At 37.5% G+C, this 16,377-nt stretch overlaps 1 protein-coding gene across 2 annotated transcripts in view; it reads left to right on the top strand.

The window, feature by feature from the left end:
• Positions 1 to 16,377, top strand: part of LOC137645733 (zinc finger protein ZFP2-like) — a 480,606-nt gene that overhangs the window by 143,799 nt on the left and 320,430 nt on the right. For both annotated transcript variants that reach the window (XM_068378620.1, XM_068378621.1), the window contains exons 3-4: positions 10,084 to 10,132; positions 13,692 to 13,831. In XM_068378620.1, coding sequence (XP_068234721.1) covers positions 10,084 to 10,132; positions 13,692 to 13,831 — 189 coding nt within the window. The remainder of the gene's footprint in view (positions 1 to 10,083; positions 10,133 to 13,691; positions 13,832 to 16,377) is intronic.

Here is a 16,377-nt window from a genome sequence, read left to right as displayed (position 1 = left end):
TTATTGACAATGTCACTAATTACATGTTGATATTCTGACTGACATAATTTTCTTGCTTGCATAATCAAATTCTGAGTGCGTTAGTCTGTGTGAGCTGGAGTTGTGGCTCCCAACATCCCATTATAAGTAATTTCACATAACTCTAATTCACACACAGAATCATTTCCTAAAACAACTCTTTTATTTGACAAATTAACTATCGTTATATCAGCTCTGATTTCTTTTATTTCCGTTAAGCCCTCTAAGATTACATGCGCCCAATTGTCATTGGGTTTAACAACGACCTTGGTTCCTTCCGGAAAAGGGCGACACGGGGTCACTGATATGCTCGTAAGGGTCTGGAGAGACAACACTTCTCCTCTCTCAGGTACAGCTGTTACCCTACTTAAATATCACTCTGAGCCTGCGCACGCGCTTACTGTCTCATGACTTTCTATCGGCAAAATGTACCCTCATGCTTTTTACTGTTATTGTATCTTTTCCCCCCCATAATGAAAATTTGATTATTAGAGATAAAATCAATTCCTAAAATAGCCTCGATTCCTGGAATTCCCAAGGTGGGCAAGACAAAAAAAATCATGTGTAAACTTCACAGACCCCACCTTAAATTTGACGATTGTTGTATGGTTTATGTTTAGTTTATTTCCTCCCGGCATGTCAAGAACGATGGATGTCGCTGACTGTAGTGGGTTTGATGAGAATCTTTTTTCAATCAGTGAAACATTGGCTCTTGTGTCGATCAGCCCTCGAATGGATTTATCTGGTAGGTCTATCCTCAATGCTAACATTCCTAGACAGCCATTACGAGATATGGGGCACGGGCCAATGACCTCATCGGCAATGCCGCTGCTCCCTAGTTCTGGGGGCGTGAGTTCGGGGATACCGATGGAGGTCCCAGTGCCTGCTCTTCCACGTCTGTCGTCTCTGCTTCCTCAGCCACTGCTTGTGATGTCATGCGGGGGGGAGGGGGGGTTGCATCGAACTCCCTTGTCTCCCCCTTCCACTGTTTCCTTTTCCTCGGATGTTGGAGGTGTGCGTGTGCCACAGCCCACCCGCCCTGGGCATTTTTCGCTGAGCACTCTCGAGATAGATGACCGTAGGCCTGACAAGTGTAACAGCAGGGGGATCCTTGGGTGGGGCACTCCACTAGTTGGTGCCCCTCTCCCCCACACTTCCAACATCTGAAGGCTCTAAACAGCTGACTGTGCTCTTCCCTTCCCTCCTTAGGGGGTTTCCGAGTGCCTCTCATGGCTGCCAACTTCTCGGAATCAGGCCAGTTATTCCCAGTCTTTTTTTCTTCTAGCAAACTGTCTAAAGTTTTTTGTATCGCACTCACTACGTCTGCTAATGAGTGATTGTCATCGAATAAATAACCACATAAATACGGGTTTACTAACCTGCGAATATGTTTAAGGGCAATTGCTTTTTTATCACCTTCTGGGAGATTGGCACTCCCGGTAGCAAACGAATCGCAATCCCGAAAAATGTGAGTTGCAAAACTAAGAATGGATTCACCTTCCCGTATTTTGGGTTTGTAATTTTCTTTCATGTCTCCCTTTCTCGCATCAGGCAAGGCATATTTTTCAGTTAAACGTTGTTTTATTTCAGTATAACTTCTTAAAATGTCTTGTGGCTAACACATTACCTCCATTGCCGTAGCATCTTTCAGCAATCTAATTACTTGAATAGCTTTTTCTCGTATCGACCACCCATATGTGGCTACTTCAAAGTCTCTCAAAAACACTTTGATCGATTGAAACCCTTCGTTAGGCCGTTTATCATCAAAAGGCCTAACACTTGCCTGCAGTTCTGGCAACTTTTGAACTACGATTTGCATATCTTCACTCGGCTGTGCATGTGTACTTTCACTTGTGTGCACTTGAACTTCGTTTATGTATGTCGGATATGCTGTGGTTGCGTGTCGCTCCTCTTCTCTCGCTCAACCAAGAATCTGTTCATTAAGTGTTCTAAGTTTTCTAAATTATTTTCTAATTCATGCGTTAGTATTTCTCGTCTATATTCTTCATCGGGAACGCTATACCCCACTGCTTCGTTCTCATCTCCTGCAGAGACAGAGTCTGCTATGTTAGCCTTTTGTATTAAGGCATCTTGAACTTATATTTCACCGGGTCAAAGAATAAATTCACTCACAGCATACATAAACAGACGTATTTTTCACACCTGACACCATTATGACCCATGTAGACGGAAAATGAGACGTCGGAATATGGGTTTTCTTCATCTGTTACAAAAGGTTTGTTCATAACTACATAAATATATATATATATATATATATATATATATATATATATATATATATAAATATATATATATATATATATATATATATATATATATATATATATATATACACATATATATATATATATATATATATATATATATATATATATGTATATATATATATATATATATATATATATATATATATATATATATATATATATATATATATATCAAACTAACCACCTTCTCAATCTCAACACTGTCTTATGGATTCTCCAAGCAACGAACCCCCATCCCCTGGATACGCTGACTCTCCCTCGGCACTGTTGACCGACTCTGGCAATCATTTAAAGAAAATTCCGTTGAAAACTTAGGAAGTAAAAAGGACCATTCTTTGAATATTCGAAAAAAGGGTAATTTGGTCTATACAGGAAAACTGGAAATCCCGCATGGTACCCAAATCTATTAGAAGCCAGTTATGATGTGCTATTTGAGATATTTAAATTCTATAGATAAATACAACGGATTTTGGTATAGGAAAAATCTATCTTTGGGTGAGATACCAGGATGCTATAAAAAATAGCCCAGTGAGGAAAGGAAACAAGGAAAAATAAAATGCACTATTTCAATAACGGTAACAACATTAGAATAGATATCTCCTATATAAACTATAAAAAACTTCAATAAAACAAGAGGAAGGTAAATTAGATTGAATAGTGTGCCTGTGTACCCTCAAGCAAGGGAGCTCTAACCCAAGACAGTGGATGACTATGGTAAAGAGGCTATGGCAATAGTATTGAAAGAGAGAGAGAGAGAGAGAGAGAGAGAGAGAGAGAGAGAGAGAGAGAGAGAGAGAGAGAGAGAGAGAGAGAGAGAGAGAGAGTTTTAACTTAAATAAGCCCATCATTACAGATATGGGGAGGATGATTCCATATTTCCTTGTTGTCAGTCCTAACAGGCGGGTTTAGCTTACACCTGTGCCTCTATATCTGTTTTAGTGCTATCCTTCGGATAGGGTATGAAGTGGACCATCTGGGAAGTATATTCTCATTGTGCCGATAGTGGAGACTGCAAATTTCCTTTCCAACGTATGATACTTTCTTAAAACTCTCAAGCAGATAAAAAAAAAAAAAAAAAAACATAAAATCCCACCCTTAACTATGGACCCTTCAAACACTGACTCCCCATCCCCTGAATAAGCTGAATCCCCTGGATATGCTGAATCCCCCCCACCCCGGCACTGTTGACGACATCTGATAATTTGAATAGGGAAAATTCTGTTGATGACCTAGGAACGGGAAAGGACCATTCTACTAATATTCCAAAATTGAATAATACTGTCCAACATGAAAGCAAGTAATGATGACATTAAGTTAGATGTCAAACCCCATCTAAATTTTAGCTACGGAAAGGGGTAGTTTTTAACAGAGATCTGCATGAATTCACAGAGGAGGAGATACTGGCCATGTGTCCACTAAATGTATGGAAAGTTCACAAAGTCCCAGGTACATCAATGAGAATCCTAACATTCCAGGATGCTGATGTACCATTCCATATTACTATTGAAAACGAAATAATTAAAGTACGACCATTTAAGCAGAAGTCACTGCAGTGTTTTAATTGCTTTGAATTTGGACACCCGTCTAAGGTTTGCAAAAATGAGAAAGTATGTGGTATTTGCTCCAAATCTTACCATGGAGAATGTGCACTTGGAGAGAGGTGTTTAAATTGCAACTTGAATCATAAATCCACAGACAAGAGCTGCAAGCGGTATAAGTTGGAAGAAGCTGCTCTTAACAAATCTAGTTTGGAACATATAAGTGTGGGACATGCCAAAAGACTATTAAATAAATGAAATAGCTATAATAAAGCATTAAAATCAAAGCCACCTAGTACTGCCAATTGCTCTAGAAAAAGAATTATACCATCTGATAAAATGTCAAATGACGAGGTAAGCATATTACCTCCTGAGACTTTACCACGGCGTATTAACACTAAAGCATTGCCCATTTCTGTACAACCCCCGTCCCCTATTACAAAAACTAGTACAAACCTCTCACAGGTCATGTCCTTGCCTGATTTGATGGAGGCTCCACTTAAAACCAACTTACCTGATGCACCTGTAGTGGGAAAGGTGCAAAAACCTAGAAACCCACCATCTATTAATTGTAAAAGAGAGAGACCTCCATCTCTCTCACCCCCCTCCATTAGAAACATTAAAGTTATGACATCAGATAAATTTGATGTTTTGTCTGTTGATGTTTCTAATGAACTAGAAGATATATTGAATAAATCAGAAATTCAAGTTGAGGTCCACCATCCACCTCAACAAATAGATCAGAAGGACACAAAGAAAAGTACAAACGTAAAACCAAACATATCAAGACCATCTTTGAAGAAACCTACAGGTGATAATAATAGATTAAAAACTGCTAATGGGAAGACCTCATCCAAGATGTCTTCCAGAAATAATCCATAGTTTTCTCCTCCATTTTGCAATGAAATTGTCAGGGTTTAAGGGCCAAATATGAAGACCTTAAGATCTTAATTCCTGAACATTCCCCCATAATTGTGTGTCTACAGGAAAGTAAGCTTGATGCTAACACTCCTAGTCCTCGAGTGTGCGTTAGCTATAGAACACCATATAATCAAGAAGCAGGGAGCCATGGCGGAAGTCTCATGTACATTCGTCGAGATGTTCCCCAAATACCTTTGTCTATTCGTACACCCCTGTAGGCTGTGGTTGTGCAAATCGATATAGGGAGAAAATATACAATCTACTCTCTGTACTTACCTTCAAATGATATTTTATATGATGATTTAGTAGAGGTCTTTCAACAACTCCCTCAACCTTTTCTCTTACTGGGAGATATGAATGGTAGACATCCTTTATGGGGTGATGTTTTGGCAAACACAAGGGGCAATATTATCAATTGTGGAGAATGAGGATGTGGTACTCCTTAATACAAGAGAGCCCACACACTTCCATGTTCAGACAGGTACCTTGTCGTGCATTGACCTTTCAATTGCAAGTTCTAACTGCCCTCTTGATTTTGACTGGAGGACATTAGATGATTGGCATACTAGTGATCATGCACTAATCATTATAAACACCAACAAGGGTCCGCCTTTACAAAGATCGCCATGATGAAATCGTGACAAGGCAGACAGGGTTAAATTTTGTGAGCTAAGTGAAATCGAAGGGATTGCAGAACAGTTTGATAGTATTGATGATGCCATACACCTACTGAATGGAACTCTCTATACAGCAGGAATCAATTCAATTCCCAAAACCACGGGATTATTCAAACGACGACCAGTCCCGTGGTGATCTTCAAAATTAACAGTCTTGCACAGAGCCATCCGAAAATCTCTGACTAGATTGCGTAGATGCTGTACTGATGAAAATAGGTTAACACACAAAAAGTGTAGAGCACAGTTCCGTCGTGCCATAAAAGAAGCTAGACGCTAGTCTTGGGTGTCATTTGTTACCTCCATTAACAGTAGAACACCCACATCTTCTGTATGGAGGAAAATAAAGAAGATTGCCAGCAAATTTACTCCAAACCCACCACCAGTGCTGAAAGTGAATGGTCAGTATGTGACTAAAGCAAATGTTGTGACCAATGCCCTGGCCGGTCATTTTTTACAGTAAATGTATCTTGCAAGTGTGTAGCAGCTCCTGGTCACCAATATAGGAGCATTGTGGGAAATAATTCCGGGAAAGGCCTCCCCGTTTCTGATTTCCGAACCCGAGCCTGAAGGATAGAGCGCCAACACTCTCACACTTGACAAACTAGAGAACCGCAACGAAGACGGTTTGCTTTCCCTGCACACGTTTAAGTCCAAAGATTACTCTATACCGGGACTGTCGGCACCGATATCCCCTTGATGTTCAGACGCTACTCCAGGGCGCAGAATAGTAAATCCCAATCAAGTGTGGTTGGACTGAATCAGTTACGTTAACGACAGCTTCACAAAGCGTTAGGGGGAGCAGTACTGTAAAAGTCAAAACGTCCTAAGGAACACCAGGAGGTAATACCGTAGAACATTACAATAAAGGATTGACACCAATAGCTTTACATTGACGTAAATATAAACTTCCCCTTAAGTCATATCTCACCTCATGAGAAACTCATTTAGTCATTTCAAAATATAAAGGTTAAGTTAAAAAGAGTTAATAATTTTAACCTAAAAATGGCATTTATTTCCATAAAGTACCACAGGAATATTCACCTGACTGACACAGGAAAAACCAGCAAAACTACCTAATTGATATTTGAATAAAGACCGCATGGCATAAGAAAAATGAAAAATGCCAAGAAAATGGTCAAATCAATTAAATCATAAATCAATAATCAAATGACTAATCAACCAATGAAAGTAAAAATGGTGACTGAAATAATACCAAAAGTTCTACTCACTACTTTGAACACATTCCTCTCGGGCAAAAAATTTCAAACTTAATAGAGGGGAACGGGAACACAACTTATAGTAATGTACACGCCACGAATGATTAAACCAGACAGTTTGAACATGACTTCCTAGCTAAATGTGCACATCGTCAAATAAAGGTTAGAAAAAAAAGGGGGGGACAGTTCCTTGGCCAAGTGTTGAGCACTGTTAATTAGTACTCACGCTCTTGAGGGTTGATTGTAGACTGTAGTGGAAGCATCTTGTGAACTGTTAAGAACACGGTGCATCTTCAGTTCTGCACTGGCGTGTTTTGTCTTCGTCAGCCTATCTTCTAAATAATGGCTCAAAGCAAGGCATACTGTTGGTTAGTAACTGGTTGACCAACAGGTAGTTGAAGCGACGCCTAAGTTGAAGCTGCGTCCACGTTGAAGGGGCTATGCCTACGTCCGTCTTCCACGCTTACTGTTTTTTAAGTGGGCCGCTCGAACTCTCCTGCCTGCTGCCGCTGAGTTGGTTCAAGCCGGTCGAGTAGTTCTTCTTCAAATTTCCATGAGTACGTGGTTCGCTGAAGGGTGCTTTTTATAAATACAAGGATCATTCTTGAAACTCCAGGAGAAAGTGATATAAAGAAATCCTACTGTCTGGCTTATAGAAAATAATATATATACAAAAAAATTAAGTGGCGTTTAGTGATGTTCAATAACACAGGAAACAATCCTAGCTAAACAGACTTATAAATAGGTACCGAGATGTAAATACCAATAAGCTAAGATCAATGAGTTACGTAATTTAAAGAGTTACTCAAATACAAACCAATTGTGGTTAAACATCCAAAGCTTCAAGAGCATTTGGAACAGAATGCAACCAAGCGCTGTTTTTAAAAATTGTCAACGGTCGGTTGCATCGTCAGAGCAATGTACTGTGAGCACACGAAATGAGATAAAACCATCTACAGAGGAATGAGGTGAGGAAAGGTAAAGCATTACAGGGGAATGATGGACATGTTAGCAGCAATGAATATTTAAGGGTATAATAATGAAGGTTACAAAGGAAACAAAAGAAAAACGAGATGCGTAAAACCCAGAAAATAACAAACAAAAAATAAAAAATGGAATAATGGGGGTGACTAAAATAAAGCGTGGAAAGAATTTCCACACCCTGCCAAGTAAGAGCAAGAGAGAAGGAGGGGTCCACTAACAAGATGGAGGGTACGGAAGGAAGGGGGCATTCCCCATCCCTTTTAAATTTACAGCACTTTCTGGTAGTAAAGCATGTGTTAGGATAGGAAATCAAGTGAACGAGTGGTTCCCAGGGAGAGTGGGGCAGAGACAGTGATGTGTGATGTTGCCATGGTTGGTGAATTTCTTTGTTGATGGAGTAGTGAGAGAGGGGAATGCTCAAGTGCTTGTTCGAGAATTGAAACTGATAGACGAGAGTGATCATGAAGAGGAGGTAAATCAGTTGTTGTTTGCAGATGATACTGTACTGGTTGCAGACTCGGAAGAGACGCTTGGTCGATTACTGACGAGTTTGGAAGGGTATGTGAGAGAAGGAAGTTGAGAGTTAATGTGGGTAAGAGTAAGGGTATGAGATGCATTAGAAGGGAGGGTGGTGTGAGGGTGAATATTATATTGAATGAAGAGATACTTGGGGAAGTCAATCAGTTTAAGTACTTGGGGTCTGTTGTTGCAGCAAATGATGGAAGCAGATGTACATCAGAGAGTGAATGAAGGGTGGAAAGTGTTGGGGGCAGTGAAAGGAGTGGTAAAGAATAGAGGGTTAGGCATGTATGTAAAGAGAGTTCTGTATGAGAAAGTGATTTTAACAACTGTCACATGTCGATCGGAGTTGTGAGGGAATGAAAATAACTGAGAAACACAATTTGAATGTGTTTGAGATGAAGTGTATGAGGAGTATGTCCGGTGTATCTCGTTTAGATAGGGTTAGAAACGAAGTAGTAAGGGTGAGAACGGGTGTAAGAAATGATTTAGCAGCTAGAGTGGGTATGAATGTGTTGAAGAGGTTGGGCCATCTTGAGAGAAGGGAAAGTGACTGTCTGCTAAATAAGGTGATGAATGCCAGACTTGATGGGAAAAGTACAAGTTTTGGGTGGGTGGATGGAGTGAAGAAAGCTCTGGTTGATAAGAGAATAGATGTAAGAGCGGCAAGAGAGTGTGCTAGAAATAGGAATAAATAGTGAGCGATTGTGACGCAATTCCGGTAGGCCCTGCTGCTTCCTACGGTTACCTTGGTGGCCGCGGAGGTGGCAGAAGTAGAGGATTCAACGTATAAAGCTTCATCTGTGGTGGATAACTGGGGAGAGTGGGCTGCTGCACCCTAGCAGTACCAGCCAAACTTGACTGAATCCCTCGTCTGGCTGGGACGAGCAGAGAAAGGAAAGGTCCTCTTTTGTTCCGTTGTTTTGGTGTCGACTACCCCCCAAAATTGGGGGAAGTGCCTTGGTAAATAGATATAAATGAATAGATAAATATATATATATATATATATATATATATATATATATATATATATATATATATATATATATATATATATATATATAAAGTGGAGATAGTTATTCAAATGTGTGGGAAACTGTGTTCTGGAAATGACTGCCTACGAGATGCAACAAAAAAGTACTCTCCGGGATAGGAGCGCCAACATCAAAGGGTAGATTCTTTTCATACAGGAAACACGTCTTTCCTCTGCGACTTTTTCTGGGTAAGATTCTATGGTCCCCTAAATTGTATATCTTTGAGTATTAATTTGTATTGTGTTTACAATATGACAGAAATTTGTCTTGTGTTTACAATATGACAGACATAAATTGTTACCAAGTCTGCCACTAAGGAGTCTCTGGAGTCTATATATGGACTCCTAATTTCAACTGGGCCTCTCTTTCTATATAGTGTAAAGTAATGCGTATCTGGTAAATATAATGAATTTATTAAACCAAAAAACATTTTGCATTCCATCCTAGTCTAATATTCACACCTTGTTATTTGCAAACGACAGAATAAGTGAGGAATGTAACTGGTGGTTATCCAAATGTCCAAGTGGGGCCTACACAGGAAGACCATCGTACTTCTTTTGTCTTTTAGATATAACTGTTGAGTTTGAGAATACTGTACTTGATACCAATAATATGGGCACATACATTCTCCACTGTCAAGCTGTATAGCCAAAATTCATAAATCTAATCCAATCCATACATAATTAAGGAATTTATATGAAAATTAGTTTTTGTTATTGCATTAAGTTTTTCAGCAATTTTTAAAGTAATTTTTTGGTAATTTTCCCATTGCTGTTTGAAAGAAGAGTAAAATATATTAAAGTAGGATAATTGTACAGATATGGATTTTATCAAAATAATTGGAACACCTGCTACTATCTATTTTGTTTTTTCTTTCTAACTATCAGGAGAATACCAGTTGGAATCGTGCCAAAGAAAAAGAGGAACAAAAGTGTAGTAAGTATTCCTGTCTTCAATTATTTTTATTCTTTTTTTTTTAGATATCACCCTCCTCGTGAATAATTTTTAGCCAACTCTTCCATTTTTTAGTAATAGATCGCAAAGAGTTGTTGATGGGCACCATAGTGAGTATAGGAATGTGATATCTGGTGTTCCTTAGGTAAGTGTTCTTAGCCCATTACTTTTCATACTATATACACATGACATGTGGTTTGGTCTAGAAAACAAGCTTGCTGCATATGCAGATGATGCTACTGTCTTTGCGTCAATTCCATCTCCTGAATGTAGATCTGATGTTGCTGAATCCCTTAGTAGAGATCTAGCTAAAATTAGCGCATGGTGCAAATTATGGGGTATGAAGTTGAATCCTAACAAAACTCGAAGTATGATTGTAAGTAGGTAAAGGACCGTGGCTCCTCAACATCTGGATCTCAGCACTGATAATGTTTCTTTAACTTTGTATGACATTTTTTTAAATTTTAGGTGTGATTCTCGACAGCAAATTTACTTTCGTGAAACACATTAGGTCTGTGTCTTCTTCAATTGCACAAAAGATTGGCTTATTGAGAAAGTCTTTTATAATTTTTGGTGATCAATCTATTCAGAAGAAGTGTTTTAATTCTTTCATTTTACCTTGTTTCGAGTATTGTTCTCCGGTCTAGTCTTGAGCTGCTTATCCTCATCTTAATTTGTTGGACAGGAACTTACGGTGTATTAAATGTTGCATAAGATTTTTTTATTTTATAATTCTGACCATCCTTTACATTCAGATCTTCCCGGACAGTTCCATCCTGTTCGTAATACTAGGTATGCAGTTAATTCTAATAGTTAGGCGTTCTCCATCATGATGCTCAATATTACACAGTACTCTAGAAGTTTTATTCCAGCTGTGAACAAGTTATGGAATGATTTTCCTAATCTAGAAGTTGAATCAGTAAAACTTCAAAAGTTCAAACTCACAGCAAATGATTTTATGTTGAACAGGCTTGCACAAGTCCTTTTATGGTTTATAAATCAAATATCTGTTTTAATGTTGTTAATGTTTTTAAAATATTTTATTTTAATTTTCGTTACTTCTTAAATCGTTTATTTATTTCCTTATTTCCTTTCCTCACTTGGCTGTTTTTCCGTGTTGGAGCCCTTGGGCTTGTAGGATCTCGCTTTTCCAACTAGTTTTGTAGCTTAGGTGGTAGTAATAATAATGATTTACAGTTTTAGTTTCATACTCTTTCTTCGTAAATGCTCATCAGTTTCAAGTCTTTATATAACCTCTTTCTCCACTATATAATTGACCTTCCTACAAACTTTGTCATGTCACCTTCTTATTTTCTGCTTTTCTGACCAGGGTTCTCAGGGTTTTTTTTTTTCTTTTTTTTATAAGCTTTTTCACACAACTTCTGTCCATTAGTTCCTGGTTTGTTATATGATATTTCCACTACTCCAGTTATATTTCTGACTCTATTAGACTCTCCTCCATTTAATTTATTAATGCCCACGTTTCTCTTGTATACAGTAGGCATTATGTACTGATTGTAAGTCTCTGCTCTTTCTACAAATAGGAATTTTTATTTACCAGCACAGAAGTCCTGTAATCTTGCCCCAGTTCATCCATGTTGCAAAGACACACTGGTACGGCCCTTCCAACTACTGCTTCAGAGTCTAGCATGTGTCCTAGATAACAGAAATGCTTTACTTCTCGTATGACTTGCTCATCTATCATAACAGGATTTTCAACTCCTGTATCTTTTCCATTTGTTTCTTTTATACATTTTGTGTATCTAGAGTCCCTTAATCCAATTGGGTTTTGTAATTTAAAGCACATGCTGTTACACTATCTGTTGTTGTTATTCATTATAGAAATCATCCCCCCACTCTCTATCATTTGACTCCTTGACCATTGATGTATCCTTATTTTGTTGTATCCAATCTATAATCATCCTGTTTCACCCATTTCACAGTGTTCTGCTCTCAGGATTGCCTAGCAATTTGTTATTGGGGCATCTTATACAATATGTTAAACATTTATATAATCAGTGTTATACAGTCACAAAGCCATCTTCATCATTCTGAAACCTAGCACCAGACAACAGTGTGTGTTAACATTTGCAATTTTGATTTATTTCTGTTGAATAACATCTCTAATGAAAATTCCCACTGTAAATCTAGTAAATGAGGAGCAAAATTCATCAATTTCTGTGGAAATGGTGCTGTATATGAACTATAAATTTTTTCCTCATTTCTTGAGATAAGGTTGTACTAAAATCCTATTTAGTGACAAGTGCAAAGCAAAAGGGATTCAGTCAACAATTCATTAGCTTGGAAATGAGCTTAACTGTTTTCCAACACGGATATGATCTTAGAGTGAAGGAACTCTCCATTTCCAGAAGAGTTGTAATTCCTAGAATAAATTGTGAGTGGAACCAGTACCTGTAGTTTTACAAGGAATCCCTTATTATTTTTGTACCATGCTGGTAGATTACGCACAACTCTCTGTCCCATCTAGTTTGAAAATTGGCCTATTGCTTATTAAGTTTATCATTTGCTGCATTTTCACCAGCCTATCCAGCCCTTAAGATTTTATGGGAATTGTATATAGTTGAAGAAACATTATCAATGCATAGATCTTGATGTTGAACAGCCACTGTCTTCGACTTGCTTACAATCATAATTTGAGTTTTGTTAGGATTTTACTTCATGCTCCATAATTTGCACCCTGCACCAATTTGAGCGAGAACACTATTAAGGATTCAGTAACCAGGAGATGGAATTGATGCAAAAAGAGTGGCATCATCAGCATATGTAACATACTTGTTTTCTATGCCAAATCACATATCATGCATATGTGTTATAAAAGTAAGGGGACAAAAAACTACTTTAGGAACACTATATAAGACATATCTATATCCACTGTGATGCTCATGAACAACTACTCTTTGCAATCTATTACTTAAAAGTTCAATAATTAGGTTAAGCGAAGTCTTATCTTTTCCCAACTGTTTAAGTTGGAAAACAAAGGCCTCGAGATTAACACGATCAAAGGCTGCACTAAAATAGAGGCCAATCATACAAACTTCCTGACCACAAGCGATGGATTTCTGCACAACATTGGAAATTATAAGAAGGGTATCACATGTTCCAAAGACCTTGCAAATGCCAAACGGCAAACTAGGGAACAGATTATTACCTTCAGCATAACTATTTAGAGGATTTGCCAAAATATGTTAAAAAACTTTTGGTAATATAGGAGTCATTTAAATTCGACAGTAATCAGCAGGGCTAGGGCTACACAAAAACATCTGAAGTACCTTTATAAACTGAACATTTTTTGTAATACTGGTGAAAATTCAAATCCAAATAACCTTAAACAAGATGATGGGTCTTTTACTGTACTGTTATCTATTGTTCTACCCTTTTATTTGCAATATAGCAAGAGACCCATTTTGAAGTTTTTTACTGATATATTCCATAGTATTGCACAAAAAAAATCTGAAGTGATTTCTGAAACGAACTTATGATATACTGTAGTATTTTTATTGGTTTTAATTTTCTCCCACAGGAAATGAGGTACAAAAGGAAATACATGGAGAAAAGGAACTGACTAGAACTAAAGGTATTGAAGTACACTGTTTAGAAGAAATCAAGAAAGAAAACACAGAAGTTACAACAGATTTGCGGGGAAGTGGCAGTGGCCATGAGGTATACTTTTTTTTTTTATATATAATTGTATGATTTCATTTGACTTGAAATTTTGTTATGCTTTAATCAAATATTTCCATTAACAAATCATGATTAAAAGTTTACAATAGTAAACCGTTGCCATTTCGCGGTTCACCTATCGCTCTCAAGTACATTGAAGATTTGTGAATATATGAAAAGTTATACTGTGGACTCCTCTTTGTATCGCTGGTTTTTGAGGGCAGATTTTTTTCAGATTTTAATTTTCGTCTTAAATTACAGTAGTAAGTATAAATACAAAAATTTAGTTTGTTAGCAAGAACGAAATGTAAACTGTTTATTCAGTTTATCGGGAAGAGGAAAATGTGTAGTATGTCGTAGGTGACAGAGACTAGCATTTGTATGGAAAATAAAACCTGGGAAGTGAAAGGAGAGTACAAAATCAAGTTAGCTTGCACAGATGATTTTGTACTAGGCACAATATTTGTACAGCATTGGAGATTGTTAGCTTTTTATTTTTCTATTTCATTTTCAGGCCACACTTCCTCTTTTTACCTCCACTACTCACTTCTGAATGAAGGCAGTTTCTTTTTTAAAAGCTGACATTGCTATTGAATTAGGAACAGACTGCTCTTGGACAATAGTGATTTGATTGTTGATGAACTGGTCTGAAAACGAATTTTAATTATTCTTGGAAGATTGATGATGATGATGGTGACGATGATGATGAACTGGCCTGGACACAGAATGAAGCATTGGCTAATCCATAAAAGTTATTATAGCACAACCATCAGCCCACAGGACTGTTACTAAAGTGCTATTTTAGACCTTCTAGTCTATTGTGTGGCAACAGTGCCTGTGTCCATGCTTGCAGAATTTGCTGAAAGAATCCATCTTAAAATCATGAACACCTTTTTTTCTTCAAAGGAACATAGAAAATGGACATAAAGAAGCCCAAATGGAGAAGCAATGAATGATATGGATTTTATTCTTAGTGAAAAAGTTAATGTAAGATGTAACAGTATTAAGCAAGATAAAAGTCAAGCGACCATGAAATTATGATAAGTATATTTTAGCAATCCATGTTTGCCAACGGTTATTCTTGTATAAGTGGATGAGCAACCTGGTGGAGTAATGAAAACCTTAGTTGTGGAGGAAATGCTTCCCTAAATCTTGAAGTCTCTGGTAACAGGTTGATGTATTGGGTTTAAGGTGATAGACAAACTGTCTCTTCGACTTTTACTCCTGATCCCTGGCGGTTAATCTTACTGGAATTAGTATGGACCGGTAGGGATCACTTACCTTAGTTAGATAGGAACTGTGCATCACAAGGAACAGGCTATCCTTTGATGAATCTAGCCACTGAATCCTTTATGGATTTAGTCAGTCAATGGAAGAGAAGATGACGCAATGGCTCCCAGTCCTGGGCATAGCTGAGTGCTAAGAATCGCCCAGTTTATAAATACTAAAGAAATATTGAAAATTGGTAATTGGGATGTTAGAACCATGAATGAGATTGGAAAGTTAATGCAAGCGGAGAGTGATTTTATGAAATATAGTTTGGATATCTTGGCCTAAAGTGAAACACGTAAGGGCATGGATAAGGAAATTTAGACCAAGGCAATATATATATATATATATATATATATATATATATATATATATATATATATATATATATATATATATATATATATTTTCAGAAAGAACATATAGAGTTGGAAGAGAAGGGATAGAAATGATGATGACACCAAGAGCAGAACAGGCATTAACTGAGTGGAGAGCTGTAAATAGTATATTGTTACTTGCAAAATTCAAATCAAAGCAGTGCAATATGAGTATTATAGTTTGCTGTGCCCCAACAAATTAAATCTCTGGAAGAAAGGAGATATGAATAGTTTGAAGAACTGAAGAGTAATAGATGAGATCTCAGAGAGAGAGAGAGATATGAAAATTCTGATTGCCGACTTCAATGCTAAAGTTGGAAGGAATAATCAAGGGATGGAGTATGTGATGACTATTGAGGGTCTTGGCAAAGTTGCAATTGAAAATGGAGCACATTTCATAAGTTTCTGTTCGACAAACAATCTTTTCATTAGAGGTACTCTTTTTTTCCAGCACAAGGACATCCACAAATATACATGGACTTCACCATGTGGCAATTACAAAAATCAAATAGATCACATTGCCATTAATAAAAAGAGGAGGACTATGAGAACTATAAGAAGATACAGAGGTGCAGATATTGTAGTTATCACCTGCTCCTCATTGCCACACTGAAATTAAAACTGAAAGCATCCAACAGAAAGGTAGATAGATTACCTAGATTTGATACAACTAAGCTTCTAGAAGAAGAGCACAGAGAAACATTTTCAATTGGCTGTAGGAATTGATTTGCAGTTGAGACTATAAGAGATGCAGAGTAGATAATTGATGAAGTGGGGTGTGATATTAAGAACATACATCAATCAATTGGTAGTGAGGTTTTGGGAAACGCAGTTACAAGGAGAAAGCCATGGATATCATATGATACTTGGAATACTATAAAAAGGAGACAAAGACCGAAA

Source organism: Palaemon carinicauda, chromosome 8 (assembly GCF_036898095.1).
Source record: "Palaemon carinicauda isolate YSFRI2023 chromosome 8, ASM3689809v2, whole genome shotgun sequence".
Classification (NCBI taxonomy): Eukaryota; Metazoa; Arthropoda; class Malacostraca; order Decapoda; family Palaemonidae; genus Palaemon; species Palaemon carinicauda.
The sequence above is the reverse complement of the archived record's forward strand: the minus strand, read 5'-3'. Positions and strand labels throughout refer to the sequence as shown.